We start from the raw sequence: 20101 nt of genomic DNA, 5'->3' as shown, positions 1-20101 counted from the left end.
TCAGTCCTCCCACTGACCCTCACTGCCCTGTGGCCAAGTGGAGGCCCCCCCACCCCCCACCTCCCACGGGGAGAGGAGGCCCTGGCGTGGGGGTGCCCCGTACAGACACCATGTATCCCCGCCAGGGCAGGTGTGAGGAACCCCAGTTCCTATAGGCAACCTCCCACAGCCTGCCCCGCCCCCCTCTTGCTCGGCCCCTCCGGGGGAAGGAGAGCGCCCCCAGGCAGAATCTCAGGCTCGGGGAGGAGAGAGGAAGGGCAGAAGGAGGGAGCTTGGAGTCCCGCAAAGGTCCCTTCTCTGTCTGCCTCCCTCGGCCTGGCACGCTTGGGCCCAGCCATGGGGACATTCAACTTGTGGACCGATTACCTGGGTTTGGCCAATCTGGTTGGGAGTCTGCGTGGAGAAGAAGAGCCGGAGGTCAGGCTAGATGACCCCCAGCCCAAGGCAGCCCCAGCCTCCTCCAGCCCCGAGTGCCAGGAGCCCCCGGCCGGGCCTGCGCAGGCTGCCGATCGCCTGTGTTCCTTCTGCAAACACAACGGCGAGTCGCGGGCCATCTACCAGTCCCACGTGCTGAAGGACGAGGCCGGCCGGGTGCTGTGCCCCATCCTGCGGGACTACGTGTGCCCGCAGTGTGGTGCCACGCAGGACCACGCCCACACCCGCCGCTTCTGCCCGCTCACCGGCCAGGGCTACACCTCGGTCTACAGCTACACCACCCGCAACTCAGCGGGCAAGAAGCTGGCCCGGCCGGACAAGGGGAAAGCTCAAGATGCCGGCCACCGCCGAGGAGGAGGAGGACCCGCTGCAGGTGTTCAGGGGATTGGGTGTGGAGGGGGGATCGGTCCTAGGCTTGCTTTCTGGTGCCCGGTGAGGTGGGGTTAACCCTAACACCATACCTCCCCCCATTGTTGGGAGAAGCTCACAAGAGCCTTAGGACTACCAGGTAGAAGGGGTGGGGAGCTGGAGTCAGGATCTGCTGTGTGATCTTGGACAGGTCACTCTCCCTATCTGGGCCTGCTGGGCAGGGGGTGGACTGGGGGGGAACTACCTCCATGCCTGGGGTTGGGGTGGCTAGGAGGTCATCTAGGTTTGGGGGTGTGATCGGCTTCCCACGAGTGAGTGGTTAGAAGCTTGCATGACCAGGGAGGATTTACACAGCCTCTCAGAACGGTGCCTTTTTGTGATTTCCGTAAGTCGGGTGCTGGGCACTGATCCCGATGAGATGAGGGAGTCCTGGAGGGCTTCCTGGAGGAGGCAATTTTTGGAAGCCTGGAAATGGCTACGGAGTGTGGCCCAGGGCCTTGGGGCTGAACTTAAGTCCATTGTCTGTGTGTATGGTAGTGTGTGTCTGTATGGGGGGGGGGAGGAAAGATTTTGGGGTAGAGGGGTCTGTAAGTCATTGGGGGGTCTTCTGAAAAGTTCAGACTGGGGTTAGGATTGGAGCTGAACTATAGAGTGCTTTCTCTTTTTCCTTCCTGTGTGAATCCTAGCATTTTATCCCCAGTATGGGGGGGGGGGGGGCGAGAGAGAGTTGAGATTTCGGCTCTAAAAGTGAGCAGTAGGGCAAAGCCTGAGAAGGGAGAGTGGGGCTCAGTCCCAGGGGGGTTCTAGGAGTGGGGTTCAGGGGAGACTTCCTGCCCACTACCGTGGGCTGAACATCACTGTGAAGTGGCTCAGTGTAGCTGTAGTTAAGGCCAGCTGCCGGGCCCAGATCAGGGGTACAGCAGGGCCCAGGGTGAGGGTGTGGGGTCTCCCACATCAGGTCTTCTCTCCAGGGCCTGCGTGCCTTTCTTTCTCTTTTGTGGTACTTGGGTTTGAACTTGGGCCGCACACATGCCGGGGCAGGTCTCCTCCCGTGACCCTCGGCCTGCACCCTGTTGTTGGTTTAGCTGTTTCTCAGGTAAGCTCAGGGTCTCATGTCTTGCCTGGGGGCTGGCCTCAGACTCCAGTCCTCCTTCAGAGCTGGCTCACAGGAGCTTGTTTGTGCCCCAGGCTGTCCTCGTCACAGCCCTCACCTTTGCGTCCACCTCCGGTGTCAGCCGGGATTACAGGAGTCATCCTGACCCAGGTGTCTGGTCCTTATCTACATTTTTCTGCCTTTTTTTTAAAGATGTTTTTCTGCAAGAAGGGCTTTGTCAGACACGTCACCCCAGCCCAAGACGAACCCTCGCTCACTTCCTCCCTCCTCTCCCCTTTCCTTCTTCCCCTCCCCCCCTCAATCCTGGGGCTTGAACTCAGGGCCTGGGCACTGTCCCTGAGCATCTTTGTGTTCAAGGCTAGCGCTCTACCACTTGAACCACAGCATTTTCTGAGTAGTTCGTTGGAGATAAGAGTCTCATAGACTTTCCTGCCCAGGCTGGCTTTGAACCACGATCCTCAGATCTCAAACTCCTGAGTAGAGTGAGCCACCAGTGCCCAGCTTCTCCTTTTGGATTTTTGGTCAGTTGTGGGGCTTGAACTCTGGGCCTGGGTGCTGTCTCTGAGCTCTTCAGCTCAAGGTAAGCACTCTACCACTTGAGCCACAGCGCCACTTCTGGTTTTCTGGTGGTTCATTGGAGATGGGAGGGTCTTTGCTGTCTGGGCTGGCTTCGAACTGTGATCCTCAGATCTCAGCTTCCTGAATAGCTAGGATGACAGGCGGGAGCCACCAGTGCCCCGCTCATTTATTTTTGCATATGGACATGAACTAGTTCAGCCAGACCAACTCCCCCCTTCCCTGGAACCTGCCCCCAGCCTAGCCTGTTTTACTCTCTTGTCACGCTTTCTTGAGGTAGGTGTGTGTGTGTGTGTGTGTGTGGTCCTGGAGCTTGAACTCAAGGGCCTGGGTGCTGTCCCTGGGCTTTTATTTATTTATTTATTTATTTTTTTTGGGTCTGGTTGTGGGGCCTGAACTCTGGGCCTGGGTGCTGTCCCTGGGCTTTTATAGCTCAAGCTTAGTGTTCTACCACTTGAGCCACAGCTCCACTTCCTGCTTTTTGGTGGTTAACTGGAGACAAGAGTCTCATCACAGACTTTTCCTGCCCAGGCTAGCTTTGAACCTTGATCCTTGAGTAGCTATGATCACCTGTGTGTGCCACCGGCACCGGCTTTTTAAAAAAAGTCGTGGGACTTGAACTCTGGGCCTGGGCGCTGTCCCTCAGCTCTTCAGCTCAAGGGTAGTGCTCTAGCTCTTGAGCAACAGTGCCACTTCTGGCTTTTTTCTTATGTGGTGCTGAGGAATCAAACCCAGGGCCTCAGGCATGCAAGGCAAGCGCTCAACCACTGAGCCACCTTCCCAGCCCCGCCCCCCCCCAGCAGTTTTTAATGGCACACAGGGGTCTTCCCTTACTGACTGAGGGACTGGATGGCCGATGATTGGGTTGGTGCTGGGGCTGTGCGAAGCCCCGCCCCCGCCGGGCCCCGCCCCCGCCCCCGCCAGGCCCCGCCCCGCCAGGCCCCGCCCCCAGCACCCGCTTCCCTCTCTCTGCCCGGCCGGCCGGAGCCCGCGGCCCCCGGGGCTGCTGGAGGAAAACTCATTCTGACCACGTGAATGCCTCGGAGGGGGAGCGGGGGGGGGGGGGGGCCCGCCGGCTCGCGGGGGGCCCGGTCCGCAGCGAGGCTTGGCTTTCGTACCTGTTGCGCCCCGGGTGTGCCCTTCCCGGGGCCGCGCCCTCGCCCTGCCCGGTCCGCCGGGGGCGCCGCAGGGGGGGGTCTCGGGACCGAGGGGTGCGGGGAACCCCCCCGCCGGCCCCCAGTAACCGAGCTCCCTCCCCCGCCTTCCTCTTCCCCGCAGGTTCCAAAGGCGCGGGCAAGCCCGCGGGGCCGTCGCCCCCCGCCTGCCCGCCCAGCTCCTGAGCGCCCGGACGCCGCCGCCGCCGCCCAGCGCTTCCCGAGGACGCCCCGCCGCCGCGGGGCCCGGCACGGCCGCGGGCCGGGGGCGGGGCCGCCCCACCCCTCGCACAATAAAGTTCACGCGTGGATCGAGCTCCCAGAGGCCTGGCCCGGGGTCAGCGGGAGGGGGGCCGGGCCCTCCGGAGCCCACACCCGGCCTGGGGTCCTCCTCCGCCTCTCCCAGAGGCCCATGCGCGCGGGGAGGGGGAGGGGGCCGGGACACTAAGAAGAGATCCCCACCGCCAGGGGCCCCTTCCCAGCAACCGAGGGACAGGACCTGGTATGCGGACACCTGGGGCGTCACGGCACCCGTGGGCGCTGGCCCTGGGGCGGGAGGACACATTAGTGAGTTATGGAGCCCAGCACGTGGGGAGAGGTCGGGGGAGGTGCAGCCGCGGGCGTGGTGTCCTGCACAGGACGTGGGAAGGGAAGGAGGGAGACACTGCTGGTCGGGGTGACCGTGGGGCCCCAGCCCAGAAGCACATGTTGAGCAGAGGTCAAATTCCAGGAAGAGAGCCGGTGGCGGTCGCAGCCTGGGGTCCCAGCCACTCAGGAGGCCGAGATCTGAGGATCCAGGTTCAAAGCCAGCCCGTGCAGGAAAGCCATGAGACTTCTAGCCCAACGAACCAGCAAAAAGCTGGAAGTGGAGCTGTGGCTCAAGTGGTAGAGCGCCAGCCCTGAGCAGTAAAAGCTCAAATGACAAGCACGGGGCCAAGTTCAAGCCTCAGTACTAGCCAGAGGCAGGCGGAGGGTGGGGGACCGGAAATGCCTCCACTCTGACGGCAAGTCACGAGGGCCCACCCACATTTATTACCTCGTCCCAGGAGAAGCCAAAACGCACGCAGGAGGAAGACAACTAAGGGACCAGGGGCCGCTCCCGGAAGGGGAGCAAATTCAAACATCAATTTGCAAATCCAGATACACGGCTAAGGGGATGGGGGTGGGGGGCACGGGGATGGCTCGGGTCCCGGCCCTGGGCCTCGGATGGAAACCTGTGGAAAACTCACTTCCTGTCTGCTGGGGGGGTGGGGGTGCCCAGGCCAACCCTCTGGAGGAGTCAGCCAGGGGAGCAAGAGGGATTTCAAAAGCTGGGTGCTCCTACCTGGAAACTCCAGACTGAGGCTGTGCGGGCAGCCTACAGCGCCCTCCAGCCCTGCTCCCCCAGGGGGGCGCCCCCAGACCCCTTGGCTTTATGGGGTGCCTTTGCCTTGCGGGAACTGAGGCGCTTGCAGGCTTCCAGATCCCGGTGGGTGCTCATTATCAGTCGGCTGCGTGGGAAAAGGAGCACCATGGTCGGAGTCCCCCAGAAGTCACCCTCCCCAGGGACGGAGGCCGCTGCCCAGCCAGAACCCCTCCAGTGGGCTGCACCTGCGCAGCGAGGGGCTACCCCAACCCCGCCTCCTCCAGCCCAACTTGGTGTGATCGTGATGGCGGTAGCAACCTGCAGGAGAATTGCTGCCTACAGGTGGTTCTTGCCTCAGTTTCTCCTTGCGTCCCGGTGGTTACCCCCAACTCTACCTGCTGGACCCCCCACAGCCACACCCCAACTTACTTGAGGTTGGAGAGTTCCACGATGAGGCCACGCACGGTGTCAGTGGCATCCTCCATCCGGGAGGGCTCAGGGACCCAGGTTCCCCCGACTGGCCTGGGAAGAGGGAAGTTATTGCTGAGCTTCCCACAATGCCCCGCTGGAGGCCTTCCTCTGGCCTCTGCCTCTTCTCTTTCCCCAGGACCCAGCGCCTCGCTCTTCTGTTGTGCCCTGCCTCTCCTCCCGCCTGGGCCTCTCGGCTCCATCCAGCTGAAATCCTGGTTATCTGGGAGCCCTTTCAGGCTTCTGGGAAGTTCTTTCCCAATGTGTCCTGGGCGTCAATTCCACTACCTTTAGCACCCTGAACCTCTGGGGCTGCCCAGTGCTCCATCGCTAGTCCCAGGGTGGGGCCTGTCACCCCACAGAAAGTGCGGAGCCAGCAGCCCAGCGCTGAGGAAGGGGAGCTGTGTGGGATGAGAGGAAGAGGGTTGGGGTGACAAGGGGTATCATGGTTCGGTCAGGGTTGGAGTTGGGCTAAGACTAATCATTAGGGTACAGGTAGGTGATGGTAATGGGAAGGGCTAGTTTAAAGGAAGTTTCCACACGAGGTGGGACAGGGTGGCCTGGGGTACAGCTGGGGTCAGGAGTGGGGTGGAATTAAGTGGAGGTTTGGCCAGGGTTGGGTAGGGTTCCGAGGAGCATTGGGCCTCGGGAGATGGTTACAAAGGTGGTTCGGTTTAGAATTAGGATCTAGAGGGAGGGGAGCTAGGTTTAAGGCTGGGATTAAGATGATTGTTGTGCCAGGTGGGCACCAGTGGTTCACACCTATAATCCTAGCTACTCAGAAGTCTGAGATCTGAGGATCATGGTTCAAAGCTAGCTTGGACAGGAAAGTGCATGAGACTTTTTTTTTTTTTGTCGGTCCTGGGTCTTGAACTCCGGGCCTGGGCTCTGTCCCTCAGCTCTTCAGCTTAAGGCGAGCACTTGAGCCACAGGGCCACTTCCGGTTTTTTGACTGGTTTATTGGAGGTAAGAGTCTCACAGACTTTCCTGCCTGGGCTGGCTTTGAACCATGATCCTCAGATCTCAGCCTCCTGAGTAGCTAGGATGACAGGCGTGAGCCACCAGCTCCCGGCTCTGAGAAACTCTTATCTCCAACGAACCACCAGAAAACCAGATGTGGTGCTGTGGCTCAACTGGTAGAGCAGAGTACTCGCCTTTAGCTGAGGAACTGAGAGACAGCGCCTAGACCCAGAGTTCAAGCCCCACGACTGACAAGAAAAAGGAAAAAAAAAAGGATGTTGTTAGGTGAGGGGCAGCGTTCAGGCTCATGCAAGGCATGGTTAGGGTTAGGGTAGGACAGGATCGCTGTTCCCGTGAGGTTAGGGTTTGGGCTAGTGCTGGGTGCATGTACGTCTGCACCTCCATGTGGAGTGGGCCTGGCCAGTACCTGTGGGCACAGCAGCTGGGCTGGCAGAAGGGTCAGGGCCTTCCCCGTGTGGACCTCAGGCCAGCGCTCTGCCTCCTCCCTCAGCCCAGTCTAGGCTGTGCCAGGGAAGAGGGGGAGGGGGAGGGGTTGGGGGAAGGAAAGGAGAGGGAACCAGGGAGGGCAGTGTCCCTCCTCCACGGCGCACACAACGAACCTGTCCTCCACTACTGCTGAGCTTGGGAGTGGAGTTATAAACCGGGGATGGCAGGGGAAGGGATGTTCTACACATACGCATGCACACACACACGGACACGGACACACAGACACACGCTGCACACTGATGACCGAAAATCAGGGAAATGGTGGCTGGCCTGGGCTGTCAGATCAGGAGAGGAAAGGAGGAGGTGGAACATGAGAGTCTCATGCGTGGCAGGGTTGAGGAGCCCGGGATGGTTGCTCCTTGCCCAGTCTCTTCCCCCTGCCCATGGGCAATCCCTGTTCCCAAGAAATTCTTTTATTTATTTTTTTGGTGGCCATGGGGCTTGAACTCTGGGCCTGGGCGCTGTCCCTCAGCTCTTCAGCTCAAGGGGAGCTCTACCACTTGAGCTACAGCCCCACTTCCGCTTTTCTGGTGGTTCATTGGAGATAAGAGTTTCACGGACTTTCCTGCCTGGGCTGGCTTTGAACCATGATCCTAGATCTCAGCCTCCTGAGTAGCTAGGATGACAGGTGTGAGCTACCACCGCCCAGCCCCAAGAAACTCTTATACACACAGACTCACAGAACCTACAGATCTGGTATCACTGGGCTCCTGGGAACAGAGACTGGCTTAGTTGATCGCTGGTCTCCATTTTCAACAAGCCAGGGGTTCACAGGCAGTGTGAAAAATGAGGCTCACTCTCCCTAGCTAGCGGGTGAGGGGAACTGGGGAGCACTCATTACCCTCCAGAGCACAGGGCTGGCCAGTCAGGGGCTTACCTCAGCTTCGCCTCCATCACTGCATCCGCATCTCCGATGGTGGCACATGGGCTGGGGCCAGGCCACTCGAGGCCTGGCGTTGTCCCTTCGGGAAAGCCCTAGGAGGAGAGCGCAGTATGTGAAGAACCCATGTTGGAGCAGTGGACACGGAAGGCACGAGTTCTTTCATGAGCTGGGTCTCGCGCCTTTCCTGAAGCAACCGCAGTCCCCCACTAGGGGGCAGTTTACCAACAGTGTCATCAACGTGTCTATGGTGGTGTGGTTTTGTGACATTCACCTGTTGTCATTTGGATATGAACTGTCCCCCCTCAGGGTTCCTATGCTGGGGGTTTGGTCCCCACCTTGTAGGCTTTTTTTGTTGTTGGTCGTGGAACCTGAATGCTGGGCCTGGGCGCTGTCCTCAGCTCTTCAGCTCAAGGCAAGCGCTCTACCACTTGAGCCACAGCGCCACTTCGGCTTCTGTGGTGCTGAGGAATCAAACCCAGGGCCTCCCGCATGCAAGGCAAGCGTTCTACCACTGAGCCACCTTCCCAGTCCCCTATTCAATCATGTGCGTTGATGTTATCCACAGATTTACCATTCGTAGGCTGCTTAGGGAGAGAACCTAGTGAGAGGAAGCAAGCTACTGTGGGTGGGGCTTTTGCTGGTAAGGGAAAGATTGCTAGGGACAATGGTACTTTCTGATTGGAAGAAACAGGTCACCATGGGCGGGGCCTTTGTGTTGAAGCCTGCTGTGGGCGTGGCAGCCTCTGGTGAAGGGCCTCTGTGGGTGTGGCCTCTGCCAATTGGAGGGAGCAGGTCACAGTGGGCGTGGCCTTTGAATGGTGCAGGTTATTCCCAAAACACATTTCCTCTTTCCCTCCTCAGCGCTCCATTTCCTGGCTGCAATGGTGAGAGACGCCTCAAGCTCCCCACTCGCTCCCCGCCATGATCTCATCTCAGGCCCACAGCAGTGGAGCTGCCCAACCACAGGTCAGAGCCTCTGACACGGATCCCACCTACACCCTTCCTCCCTCCGGGTCGTTTCCTTCAGGCGTCCGGTTCATCATCGATCACCAGGCCAAAACGCGCAAAGAGGCAAGAAGAGAAGAGGGGGAGGCAGCCGGCCATGCCCCTGAAGAGAGGAGAGCCTCAGAGAAGCACGGTGAGGAACACCCTGAACCCAGCATCTCTGCCTCAAGGGGACACCTCACCAAGTTTACAGACCCCCCAAAATGACTATGCCCCAGATGTCAGGGTTTCAGAAGCTGGGACACACACCAGCTTCAGACTCACTGAGTCTCCAGTGTCTGTCTCTTTCCTTCCTTTCTTTCATTTTTTTGTTGGTCGTGGGGCTTGAACTCTGGGCCTGGGCGCTGTCCCGGAGCTTCTTTTGCTCAAGGCTAGTGTTCTACCACTTGAGCCACAGCGCCACTTCTTATGTGGTGCTGAGGAATCGAACCCAGGGCCTCACGCATGCAAGGCAAGCGCTCTACCACGGAGCCACCTTCCCAGCCCCTGCTAGAGTCTTTTCTGTAGCCAACTTTGTGGCTTAAAAATGCAAGCACTATCTACCACTGAACCACCCTCTCAGGGCCTGCCCCCTCCCAAAGAGACTCTATCTCCAATTAACCACTCAAAAACTGGAGGTGGAGCTGTGGTTCAAAGTGGTAGAGTGTTAGCCTTGACAGAAGAGCTCAAGGACAGCGCCCAGGTCCTGAGTTCAAGCCTCACAACTGTCTAAATAAACCAACAAACAAATAGGACAATTTGTGCCCATGGCTCATATTTGTAATCCTGGCTACTCAGGAAGCAGAAATTGGGATTGCGGTTCAAAGCCAACCCAGGCAAGTAAGTCTGTGAAACTCTTATTGCCAATTAACCAGCAAAAGCTGAAAGTGAAGCCGTGGCTCAAGTGACACAGTAGTAGCCTTAGCAAAAAAAAAAAAAAAGCCTCAGGGATAGTACCCAGGCCTTGAGTTCAAGTCTAGGACTGGCACACATGCACAAAAAACATGTAATTAGAAGCTGGATGCTGGTGGTTCATGCCTGTAATCCTAGCTACTCAGAGAGTTAAGAGGCTTGAGAAACTGGTACCAGGCTGTTTGCTTGCTTTTGCAGTGCTGAGGATGGAACCCAGGGTCTCCTGCAGCTAGCCAAGTGCTCAGCTCTGGAGCCCTGACCCACAAGGCCCCGCTCAGCCACACCTAACAAAACTAAACCCTACTGCATGGCTACCCCGCCCGGGCCCAGATGTGTAACTGCTCAATAATTACCATTAAACAGAGCAGGAGACCAGGGTTTCTCTGACACTCACTGCCATCAGGACAACAGGAGGCCTTGGTGCTGGTTTCTGGGTCTATCTCTGCTTATTCCCAGGAGTCCCCTCCCCTCTGCCATCCTGCTGGGGGTGGGGGTGGGGCATCTGTCCTGCCCATGGGAACCTGCTTGGCAGCTGGGTGGCTCTGACTTGCTGGTGACAGGAAGCCGAGGAGCCACGCCCCTGTCACGGAGCCACGCCCCTGGTCCTGCTTCCTTGGACTCTTCCGTCTGGGTGCACCTGACCCCACCTGACCCCACATCCCAGAAGCTCCTTTAGTCTTCCCTCGGCCACAGCTCAGGAGCCATAACCTGGGTCCATACAATCAAAGAAGACAGCTCTTTGTTCCGAGAAGACAGAGGAGGACCCCCAGTTTGAGCTGAGGGTACAGCTCAGCAGTACAACGCTTGCCCAGAAAATGCCAGGCCCATGCTGGGTGTCAGTAGCTCACGCCTGTCATCCTAGCTACTCAGGAGACTGAGATCTGGGGATCGCAGTTCAATGCCAGCCCAGGGAAGCAAAGTCTGTGAAACTTATCTCCAATGAACCACCAGAAAATCAGAAGTGGCGCTGTGGCTCAAGTGGTAGCATGCTAGCCTTGAACTGAAGAGCTGAGGGACAGCGCCCAGGCCCAGAGTTCAAGCCCCACGACTGGCCAAAAAAAAAAAGAAAGAAAATGCCAGGCCCTGGGTCCCATCCCCAGCAACACACACACACACACACACACACACACACACACACACACACACACACACGCACGCATGCACACGCACAAACCCCCAACCCAGGAGTCTGCTGGGTAAACGGATGCCACAACCCCCCCCTTCCATTACCACGGGACATCTCGGGGCACACGGCCATGCTCACCTGCTCAGGGGGGAGTTCCACATCGGTGACATCCAGGGCATCCTGCATCTGACTGTCCAGCAGGAAGTCCAGTTCCATGGCTGGCGATTCTGGCCATGAGACCTGGCTTGCAGAAACCAGAGAGAGTTGGGGTGGCCCCGGCCGGTCTGTGGAGGTGCCTGTGCCGCCCGAGCAGGCTGCGGTCTCCTGCAGAGGGCCATCAGCTGTGTCTGGGTCATTCAGCAGGCTGGAGACTTGGGGGGATGGATGGAGCTCCCCGAGGTGCTGTTGGCACTGGCTGGGTAACTCGGCTGGCTCTCCACGCACAGGCTGTGCCAGGGAAGGCAGTGCGCCCATCACTTCTGGTCCTTGGGGATCCGGTGTCCGATTAACCTGTGGACCTACTTCCAGGATTACAAGGCCGGGATCTCCAGGATGCACTGTGGGCTCTGGATTCCCCAGAGCTGAGGCATTGCAGAGGGGCTGCTCCTCCCGCTCTGCCTCCCCTCCGCTGCCCCACAGGGCCCCGCTGATGTCTGGCTCAGGGGCCTGATTGTCAGGAGAGGCCGGAGGCCCGGCCTCCTCCAGAGTCAGGTTCCCCATGACAAGGGTCTCTGTCATGGAACAGCCCACGGGACAGCTCCGATCTGCTTCTCCCCCCGCCTGGCTGCTTAGCTCCCCAGGCTCGGGGAGACCCTGGGCCATTGATGGGGTGTTCGTGAATATCGGGGGAGGGCTCAGGCCTTGGGCAGGGTGTAGGGCTGGAATGAACCCCACTGGAGAGCCTGGGATGCCATCTCCTGCTTCCTGCCCCACCCCAGGCGGATCAGCTTCGGCCCCATCGTGGGGGGCTCCACATTCGGGTTCCTCCTCTTCATCGTCACCGCCGGACAGGCGCCCACTCTGATGCCCATCACTTGGCACTTGAGGCCTCTGCGGTGGAGGCTCATGGTTGCCCCCTGGTTTTGACACGGGGTGCAAGCTGGCTGTTTCCAGGCTGCACAGCCCCTCCTCCACTTTGGGACAGAACTCTGGCAGAGAATCGCCACTGCCAGGCACAGTGGTGAGCGTCTGGGAGCAGGGGTCATCGGCCTGGGCCTGCTCTCCCAGCACCCCGGTCTCTTGGAGGTTGAGCTCTGGGGGGTCCCCAAATGACTGGGTGCTAGCTGGCTGGGCACCTGGCTCAGGCGGAGTTTCCTGTGGGAAGGAAAAGAAGTCTGGGGCTAGGAGCCTGTGTCTCACGCCTATAATCCTCAGGAGGCTGAGATCTGAGGATCACAGTTCCAAGCCAGCCTGGCAGGCACGTCAGTGAGACTCTTATCTCCAATGAACCATGTGTAAATCAGATGTAGAACTGGGGCTCAAGGTGGTAGAGTGCTATTCTTAGTTAAAAAGCTCAGGGATAGCGCCCAGGCCCTGAGTTCAAGCCTCACCAATGGACAAAAAAAGGTTGTAAGCCAGGTGCTGGTGGCTTACACCTGTAATCCAAGCTGCTCAGGGGGCTGAGATCTGAGAATCTCAGTTCAAAGCCAGCCCGGGCAGGAAAATCCATGAGACTCTTATCTCCAATAAATCACCAGAAAACCAGAAGTGGTGCTGTGGCTCAAGTGGTAGAGTGCTTGCCTTGAGTTGGAGAGCTGAGGGACAGCGCCCAGGCCCAGAGTTCAAGTCCCATGACCGGAAAAAAAAAAGGCTGTGTTTTTGTTTTTGTTTTTGCGGGGGGGGGGGGGGGAGGGGGGGTCACTTGTGGGGCTTGAACTCAGCCTGGGCGCTGTCCCTCAGTTCTTCAGCTCAAAGCAGGCGCTCTACCACGTGAGCCACAGCACCACTTCCGGTTTTCTGCTGGTTCCCTGGAGTTAAGAGTCTGCCTGCTTCCAGCTGCTCTTTATAGCTACACCCCTACTCCCCATGTGGTGCCTACTGTCTCCAACACCTGGCCACCATTAATCTGAATGCTACCTTTGTAATCTTTCTGGTTTACTTGTTTATTTGCCTTACTGTGGCTCTCTGCCAGCCAGCTTCAGCTACTCGAGGCTTTCTAGGGTATTCGGGGCTAGGGTTGGTTCCTAGCACAGTTGCTGTGAATCCTCACTGTCTACCTTACCTTTTCCAGGGTTGTGTGAGACATGGTGACCCCCCCCAAATTCCCAGTGGTAAGGGACAGAGAACCTGACGTAGGGCTTGGGATAAGTCTGATTGTTTCTGCACACTCAGGAAAGAGGCTGCAGGCCTCACAGACCTGTGGGCCTGCTGCCAGCTGTGCACATCTGGGGAGGGGGAGGGGCAGGAACAGCAAGAGTCGAAGGCTGACAGAGGTAAAACCCGACACAGAGGCCTGTGCCCAGCCCGCCCAGGCCCCCAGCTCCAGCCTCTTACCAGCCGGCCCGGCCTATGCTTGCTCGTGGCGACCTCCACCCTGGCCTCCACATTTCTGGCTACTGTCTTCCTGGCTCTGGCGAACTGGGGGACAAACCTCCCCACTGGAACCTGGAAAGCCAACACAGCCAGCACCGGAGCCATGAAGATGCAGGAAGGGGAAGGCCCTGGAAAAAGCTACCTCTGCCTGGTCCTCCAACCCCCTCCTCCTCCCCCTTCCTCCTCCTCTCCCTGATCCTTCTCTTCTCCTTTCTCCATCCCCCTCCTCTTCCATCTCCCTCTCCATTTCCTTTTTTGTTTTTGTTTTTTCTTGTTGGTCGTGGGGCTTGAACTCTGGGCCTGGGCGCTGTCCCTCAGCTCTTCAGCTCAAGGCTAGCGCCCTACCACTTGAGCCACAGCGCCACTTCCAGTTTTCTGGTGGTTCATTGGAGCTGAGTCTCTCGGACTTTCCTTCCTGGGCTAGCTTTGAACCATGATCCTCAGATCTCAGCCTCCTGAGTAGCTAGGATGACAGGCGTGAGCCACTGGTGCCTGGCCATTTCCTCCTATTTCTCCTCCATTTCCCCCTCTTCTTCTTCCTCCCCCTACTCCTCTCCATCCTCTTCCTCTTCTTCCTCCACCTTTTTCTTCCTCCTCCTCTTCTTCCTCCTCTCCCTGCTAGTCCTCCTCTCCTTCCTCCTCCCCCGCACCCTGTGGCCGGGGGCAGTGCTGCCTCAGCAGGGTCTCCTGTACTTCCAAGGTCACAGTGCAGCTTACCTGGGAAGGAGGGAGATCAGGCTCCTTTTCCGGTCGCTGTAGGGGCCCAAGGACATGAGTGTCCACATTTGGAGAGCTGTGTGGAGAAAGACAAAATGGAGAGAAAGTGAGGTCTCCCAGGACTGTCACCTCACATGCTAGGAGGAGGTAGGAGGTTAGAAGGGTGGCACTCAAAGCTTCCTAGCCAGGGCCCACAGACATGGACATTGGATGGTGGCAGAGTATTACTCAGCCATGAAAAGGGTGGAATCCTGTCATGGGAGCAATGTGGAGGGAACTGGAAGGTCTTGTGTGAGGTTAGTTAAGCAGAGCCAGCAAACACTGACTGCATGGTGTCTTTCCCACGTGGGAGCTGTGGAAAGGGCTTGCACAGAGGAAGAATCTTGGTCCCCAGACACGGCAGAGGTGGAGAGAGGATGGTTAATGGGGAGAGGCTGCAGATGGTTATTTTTCTTTCCTAGTGCTGGGATGGAAACCAGGGCCTTGTGTGGGCTAAGCCCAAGCCCCTAGGAAATATAATTTTTGGCCTTTTCTTTTTCTTTTTTGTCCGTCATGGGGCTTGGACTCTGGGCGCTGTCTCTCAGCTCTTCAGCTCAAGGCTAGTGCTCTACCACTTGAGCCACAACACCACTTCTGGCTTTTTCTGCTTCTGTGGTGCTGAGGAATCGAACCCAGAGCCTCATGCATGCAAGGCAAGTGCTCTACCACTGAGCCACCTTTCCAGCCCAAGAGCGTGATCTTGAACAACTCTGTGACCTTGAGCCACTCGTGAGCTGTTGTTTGGTTATAGTGTTGGCATTGGAGGATGAGCTGGGAGAGGCCAGACGGACATCCCAGGAGGCGCCATGGTGTAGGAGGGCTCATCTTGGCCTGCTTCTCCTCTGCGTCCTTCCCACCAGCTGCTATGCTGTGGCTGTGAGTGGGGATGCCTTCTGGAATGTTCCAAGTCACCTACCTGGGGCAAAGCTCTGCAGAGAATGAGTATCCTGAGCCATCTTCTGACTCTTCAGGATGACAGAAAGGGTCCAACTTGTTACTCTGGGTATCCTGGTTGGAGTTTTCCAACCTGGGGCTCTTGGCGGGGTTCGAGGGATGGCCTTCCTCTTCTGGAAGAAGAGGAAGATGAAGGAATTATGGGGAGACCAGGAGGAGGCATCTTGTCCCGAGTTGGCTCAGGACAGACCTGCTCTTCTGCTCTCTGTGGAGTGGTATGGGGCGAAGCTCTAAACGGGTTGTTTGTGTGGCATGCTTGTGTGGCTACCATAGGACGCAGAGGTGTGGTGTTTTAGTTGTTGTTCGCTGGTTTTGTTTTGTGCCAGTCAAACTCAGGACCTAGGGGCTGCCCTTGAACTTTTTGCTCAAGATTAGCAGTTTACCACTTGAGCCACAGCTCCACTTCTAGCTTTTTCCTGGCTAATTGAGAAGAAGAGTTTTACAGAGCTGGGCGCCAGTGTGGCTCACGTCTGTCATCCTAGCTACTCAGGATGCTAAGATCTGAGGATTGTGGTTCAAAGCCAGCCTGAGCTAGAAAACCTATGAAACCTTTTTTTTGGTCAGTTGTGGGGCTTGAACTCAGGGCCTGAGCGCTGTCCCTGAGCTCTTTTTGCTCAAGGCTAGCTCTCTACCACTTTAAACCAAAGCTCCACTTCCAGTTTCCTGATAGTTAATTAGAAATAGGAGTCTCACAGACTTTCCTGCCCTGGCTGGCTTTGAAATGGGTTTCTCAGCTCTCAGCCTCCTGAGTAGCTAGGATAACAGGCGTGAGCCACCAGTGACCAGTTCCATAAGACTCCTATGTCCAATGAAGCAGCAAAAAACTAGAAATGGAAGTGTGGCTCAAGTCACAGAGTGCCAGGCTTGAGTGGAAAAAAGCCAAGCGAGAGCTTGAGGCCCTAAGTTCAAGTCCCAGTCTACACAAACACACACACACACACACACACAAACACACACACACACACACACACACACACACACACACACACACACACACACGTTTCTGATGATTATTTGTCACATCTCCTGGGCAGCCAGGAAGGATCCAACAATACATAGCTTTGTTGGCGTGGTTTGTGACCACTGATTTGCAAACACTAAGGTTGGCTGAGTCCATAGACATTTGTACCAAAATGAAAAGTGAAATCTTCAACGGAAGAGAAACTCTTGATTTCCTTCCTTTGATCTGCCCCCTGGGACTAATTTCAGATAAAATAAGGCTAAGCTTTGTGTTCAGTGCCAGAGGACATCCACGGAGGGTGAGAACTGGCTTCTTTCACTACCTTCCAGAACCTTCCTGATCTTTGCCCCAACCCATCTATGGATACACAGAGTCCAGCAAACCAGGGAATCTACTGCCAAGAGAGGTCCCAAGTGACCCATCTTGGGTGGGCCTGGCTGTCCCCAGTTGTCCCCTTCCTTTCTCCACACAGCCGGTTGCTTCTCTCCTCTCTACACTGAATGTGTTCAGATGGTGTTTCTTTTCTGTTTGGAAAAAAACAGGGGGTGCCATTGTAAGTTCATCATTCCCTAAGTAAAATGATAGTTCTTAAGTTGTAAGGAATCTGTTTCTGCCGAGCACTGGTGGCTTATGCTTGTAATCCTAGCTACTCAGAAGGCTGAGATTTGAGGAGGATCGCAGTTCAAAGCCAAACCACAGGCAAGAAAAGTCTGTGAGATGTTTAATATCAATTAATCACCCCCAGAATCTGGAAGTGGAGCAGTGGTTCAAAGGGCAGAGTGTCAGCCTTAGCAGAAAAAGCGAAGGGACAGTACCCATGTCCTGAGTTCAAGCCCAGAACTGGCACAAACCCCCTACCCCCCACCCCCCACAAAAACCCAACTTGTATTTTCTACTTTTGGTTTTCCAAAGGAGAAACTGAGGCAACAGCCTCAGTACTATCTCCAAATGAGCAAGAAAAGTTAAGAACCCAGATTTTTGGCCACTCAGAGTGCCACCTTCAGCTACCCACCCTGACAAGAGCCTTGCAACACTTCAAATCCTAGGCAAGGTTCATCTCTGGGTATGGCTGCCCTGAAACCTGGGAGCCACATGGCTAAGCCACGGGCTCACTGCCAGACTGGGAAAAACATGGGAAAACTCACTTTTCCTTAGACACACCTCTCCATCCGGTCTGGATTGTTTATTTATTTGTTGGCTTACAGTACTGCGTTAGGTAACTATTTTCTTCTTCTTCTTCTTTTTTTTTTTTTGTCGATCATGGGGCTTGAACTCTGGGCCTGGGCACTGTCCCTCAGCTCTTCAGCTCAAGCCTAGCACTCTACCACTTGAGCCACAGCACCACTTCTGGTTTTCTGGTGGTTTATTGGAGATAAGAGTCTCATGGACTTTTCTGCCTGGGCTGGCTTTGAACCATGATCCTCAGATCTCAGCCTCCTGAGTAGCTAGGATTTACAAGCATGAGCCACCAATGCCCAGCTGCAGACATTTCTACAACAAATTCTCCCATGCTCCTCCCCAATGCAGAAGCACCAACCCATGCCAGCTTAGGCCAAAGGCGACCTGTGACCTGTGACCTGATCTACTTGGGAGGCTGAGTTGGGAGGAATCGCCTGGGTCCAGGTGTTCAGAACCAGTCTGAGCAATATAGCAAGACTCTAGTTCTTCTGTTTTTTCTGGTCAGTCTTGGGGCTTGAACTCAGGGTCTGGGCACTGTCCTGAGCTTCTTTTATTCAAGACTAGCATTCTATCACTTGAGCCACAGCACCACTTCTGGTTTTTTGTGTGTATGTGGTACTGAGGAATCAAATCCAGGGCTTCATGGGTACTAGACAAGCACTCTACCACTAAGCCACCTTCCCAGCCACAAACCTAGCTTTATATATATGCATATATATATGTATATATATATATATATGCATATATATGTATATATGTGTACATATATATATATATACATTTTTTATTATTATCTTTAAGTAGTTGTACAAAGAAGTTCCCATTGGGGCTGGGAAGGTGGCTCAGTGGTAGAGCGCTTGCCTTGCATGCATGAGGCCCTGGGTTCCATTCCTCAGCACCATATAAGCAAAAAGAAAAAAGCCAAAAGTGGCGCTGTGGTTCAAGTGGTAGAGCACTAGCCTTGAGCTGAAGAGCTGAGGGACAGCGCCCAGGCCCAGAGTTCAGGCCCCACGACCAGACCCAAAAAACAAAACAAAACAAAGAAGTTCCCATTCTACAAAACAGTATATGAAGCCGGGCACCAGTGGCTCACACCTATAATCCTAGCTACTCAGGAGGCTGAGATCGGAGGATCATGGTTCAAAGCCAGCCAGCCCAGGCAGGAAAGTCCGTGAGCCTCTTACCTCCAATAAACCACTAGAAAACCAAAGTGAAGCTGTGGCTCAAGTGGTAGAGTGTTAGTCTTGAGCTGAAGAGCTGAGGGACAGGGCCCAGGCCCAGAGCAACAACAACAACAAACTACAAAAGAAAAAGTAGGAACTTGGGCCCGAGTTGGGTATACATGTAACTAACTCAGTGGCAAAAGTGCCTGCCTAGCACATCTCCAGCACGGAAAAAAATAATAACAATTTAAAGGAAAAAATGCTAGCTAGGCATCAGTGACTCACGCCTGCAATCCTAGCTGCTTGGCAGGCTAAAAGCTGTGGATCATAGTTCGAAGAAGCCCAGGTTGGAAGTGGAGCTATGGCTCAAGTGACAGAGCACCAGCCTGGAGCAAAACAAAACACAACACAACAAAACAAAAAAACGACAACTAAGGAGCAGCACCCAAGCCTAGAGTTCAAGCCCCAGTTGCCAGCACTAAAAACAAAAACCAACAACAACCAAGCAACAAATAAATAAAAAACAACCTGAATATATGAAATACCTGATGTGGGAGGCTTCTTTCTCTTATTCATTGTGTCTTCCTTGTGAAGTCTGAAAAGAATAAACAAAAGTCACTCCTTTTTTTTTTTTTTGGCCAGTCTGGGGCTTGAGCTTCTTTGGCTCAAGGCTGGCACTCTACCACTCAAACCAACCACCACTTCTGCCTTTTTCTGTGTCTGTGGTACTGAGGAATCGAACCTTGGGCTTCATGTATGCTAGGCAAGCACTCTGTCACTAAGCCACATCCCTAGCAGGACTTCTGTGCCTCACTCTGTCCCCAGCATCCTCAGCAGACAATAAAGGCTCCCCTCCTCCACCCAGCCAGCCACTCATGGGACACCTGGCCACAGCCTTGGGCCTTGGCCTGGTGGGAATTCAAGGCCCCTCCACACGGCAGAGATGGGGTGCCTATCTTCTGCTCAGGGTCAGATTCATATAAGCCCCAGGGGTGCCTCCATGGGAATTTCTGGCAACCCCTCTTGCAGTTTCTAGAGTGAAGCACACAACACTCCTCTCGACTGGGGCCTTGTCAGGAACACACGCATGATGGGCTTTTTTTTCTTTCTTTTTTTTTACTTCCGGTGCTGGTCCTGGGGCTTAAACTCAGGGTCTGCGTGCTGCCTCTGAGCTTTTGTGTCCAAGGCTAGCAGCACTCTACCACTTGAGCCATAGCTCCACTTCCAGCTTTTTGTGGTTAATCAGAGGTGAGTCTCCCGGGACTTTCCTGTCCTGTCCAGGCTGATTTTCAACTGTGACTCCTGAGTAGCTAGGATTATAGGTATGAGCCACGAGCATCTGGCTACATGAAGACTTTTTTTTTTTGGTGGGGGGGCAGTCCTGGTCTTGAACTCTGGGTCTGGGTACTGTCCCTGAGCCTCTTTGTGCTCAAGGCTAGCATTCTACCACTTGAGCCACAGCACCACTTTGGGCTTTTCCTGACTAGTCTGTTGGAGATAAGAATCTCACAGACTTTCTTGCCTGAGCTGTCTTTTTTTTTGCACCATTTCTAGCTTTCTGAGTGGTTTACTGGAGTCTTTATTGGACTTTCCTGCCAGGGCTGAATTTAAACCTTGATCCTCAGATCTCAGCTTCCTGAGTATCTAGGATGACAGGTGTGAGCCCCCGGGCTGTCTTTGAACTACGATCCTCAGATTTCAGTGAAGACTTTTGAGTTGCTAT

The 20101-nt window shown here is 55.6% G+C and overlaps 2 protein-coding genes across 2 annotated transcripts; one reads left to right on the top strand and one right to left on the bottom strand.

Moving 5' to 3' along the window:
* Positions 1-336: 336 nt before the first annotated feature.
* On the top strand, positions 337-3834 carry Nanos3 (nanos C2HC-type zinc finger 3). Its single transcript, XM_042694030.1, has 2 exons — positions 337-808; positions 3773-3834. The coding sequence occupies exons 1-2, from the start codon at positions 337-339 to the stop codon at positions 3832-3834; spliced, it is 534 nt and encodes a 177-aa protein (XP_042549964.1).
* A 1171-nt stretch (positions 3835-5005) lies between these two features.
* Positions 5006-18954, bottom strand: Brme1 (break repair meiotic recombinase recruitment factor 1). Its single transcript, XM_042693655.1, has 8 exons — positions 18924-18954; positions 15038-15188; positions 14083-14158; positions 13327-13437; positions 10972-12147; positions 7806-7903; positions 5423-5515; positions 5006-5138 (listed from the first exon to the last, which is right to left on the bottom strand). The coding sequence occupies exons 1-8, from the start codon at positions 18952-18954 to the stop codon at positions 5006-5008; spliced, it is 1869 nt and encodes a 622-aa protein (XP_042549589.1).
* Between the last annotated feature and the right edge of the window lie 1147 nt (positions 18955-20101).

Source organism: Dipodomys spectabilis, unplaced genomic scaffold (assembly GCF_019054845.1).
Source record: "Dipodomys spectabilis isolate Male_0828 unplaced genomic scaffold, ASM1905484v1 ptg000173l, whole genome shotgun sequence".
Classification (NCBI taxonomy): Eukaryota; Metazoa; Chordata; class Mammalia; order Rodentia; family Heteromyidae; genus Dipodomys; species Dipodomys spectabilis.
The sequence above is the reverse complement of the archived record's forward strand: the minus strand, read 5'-3'. Positions and strand labels throughout refer to the sequence as shown.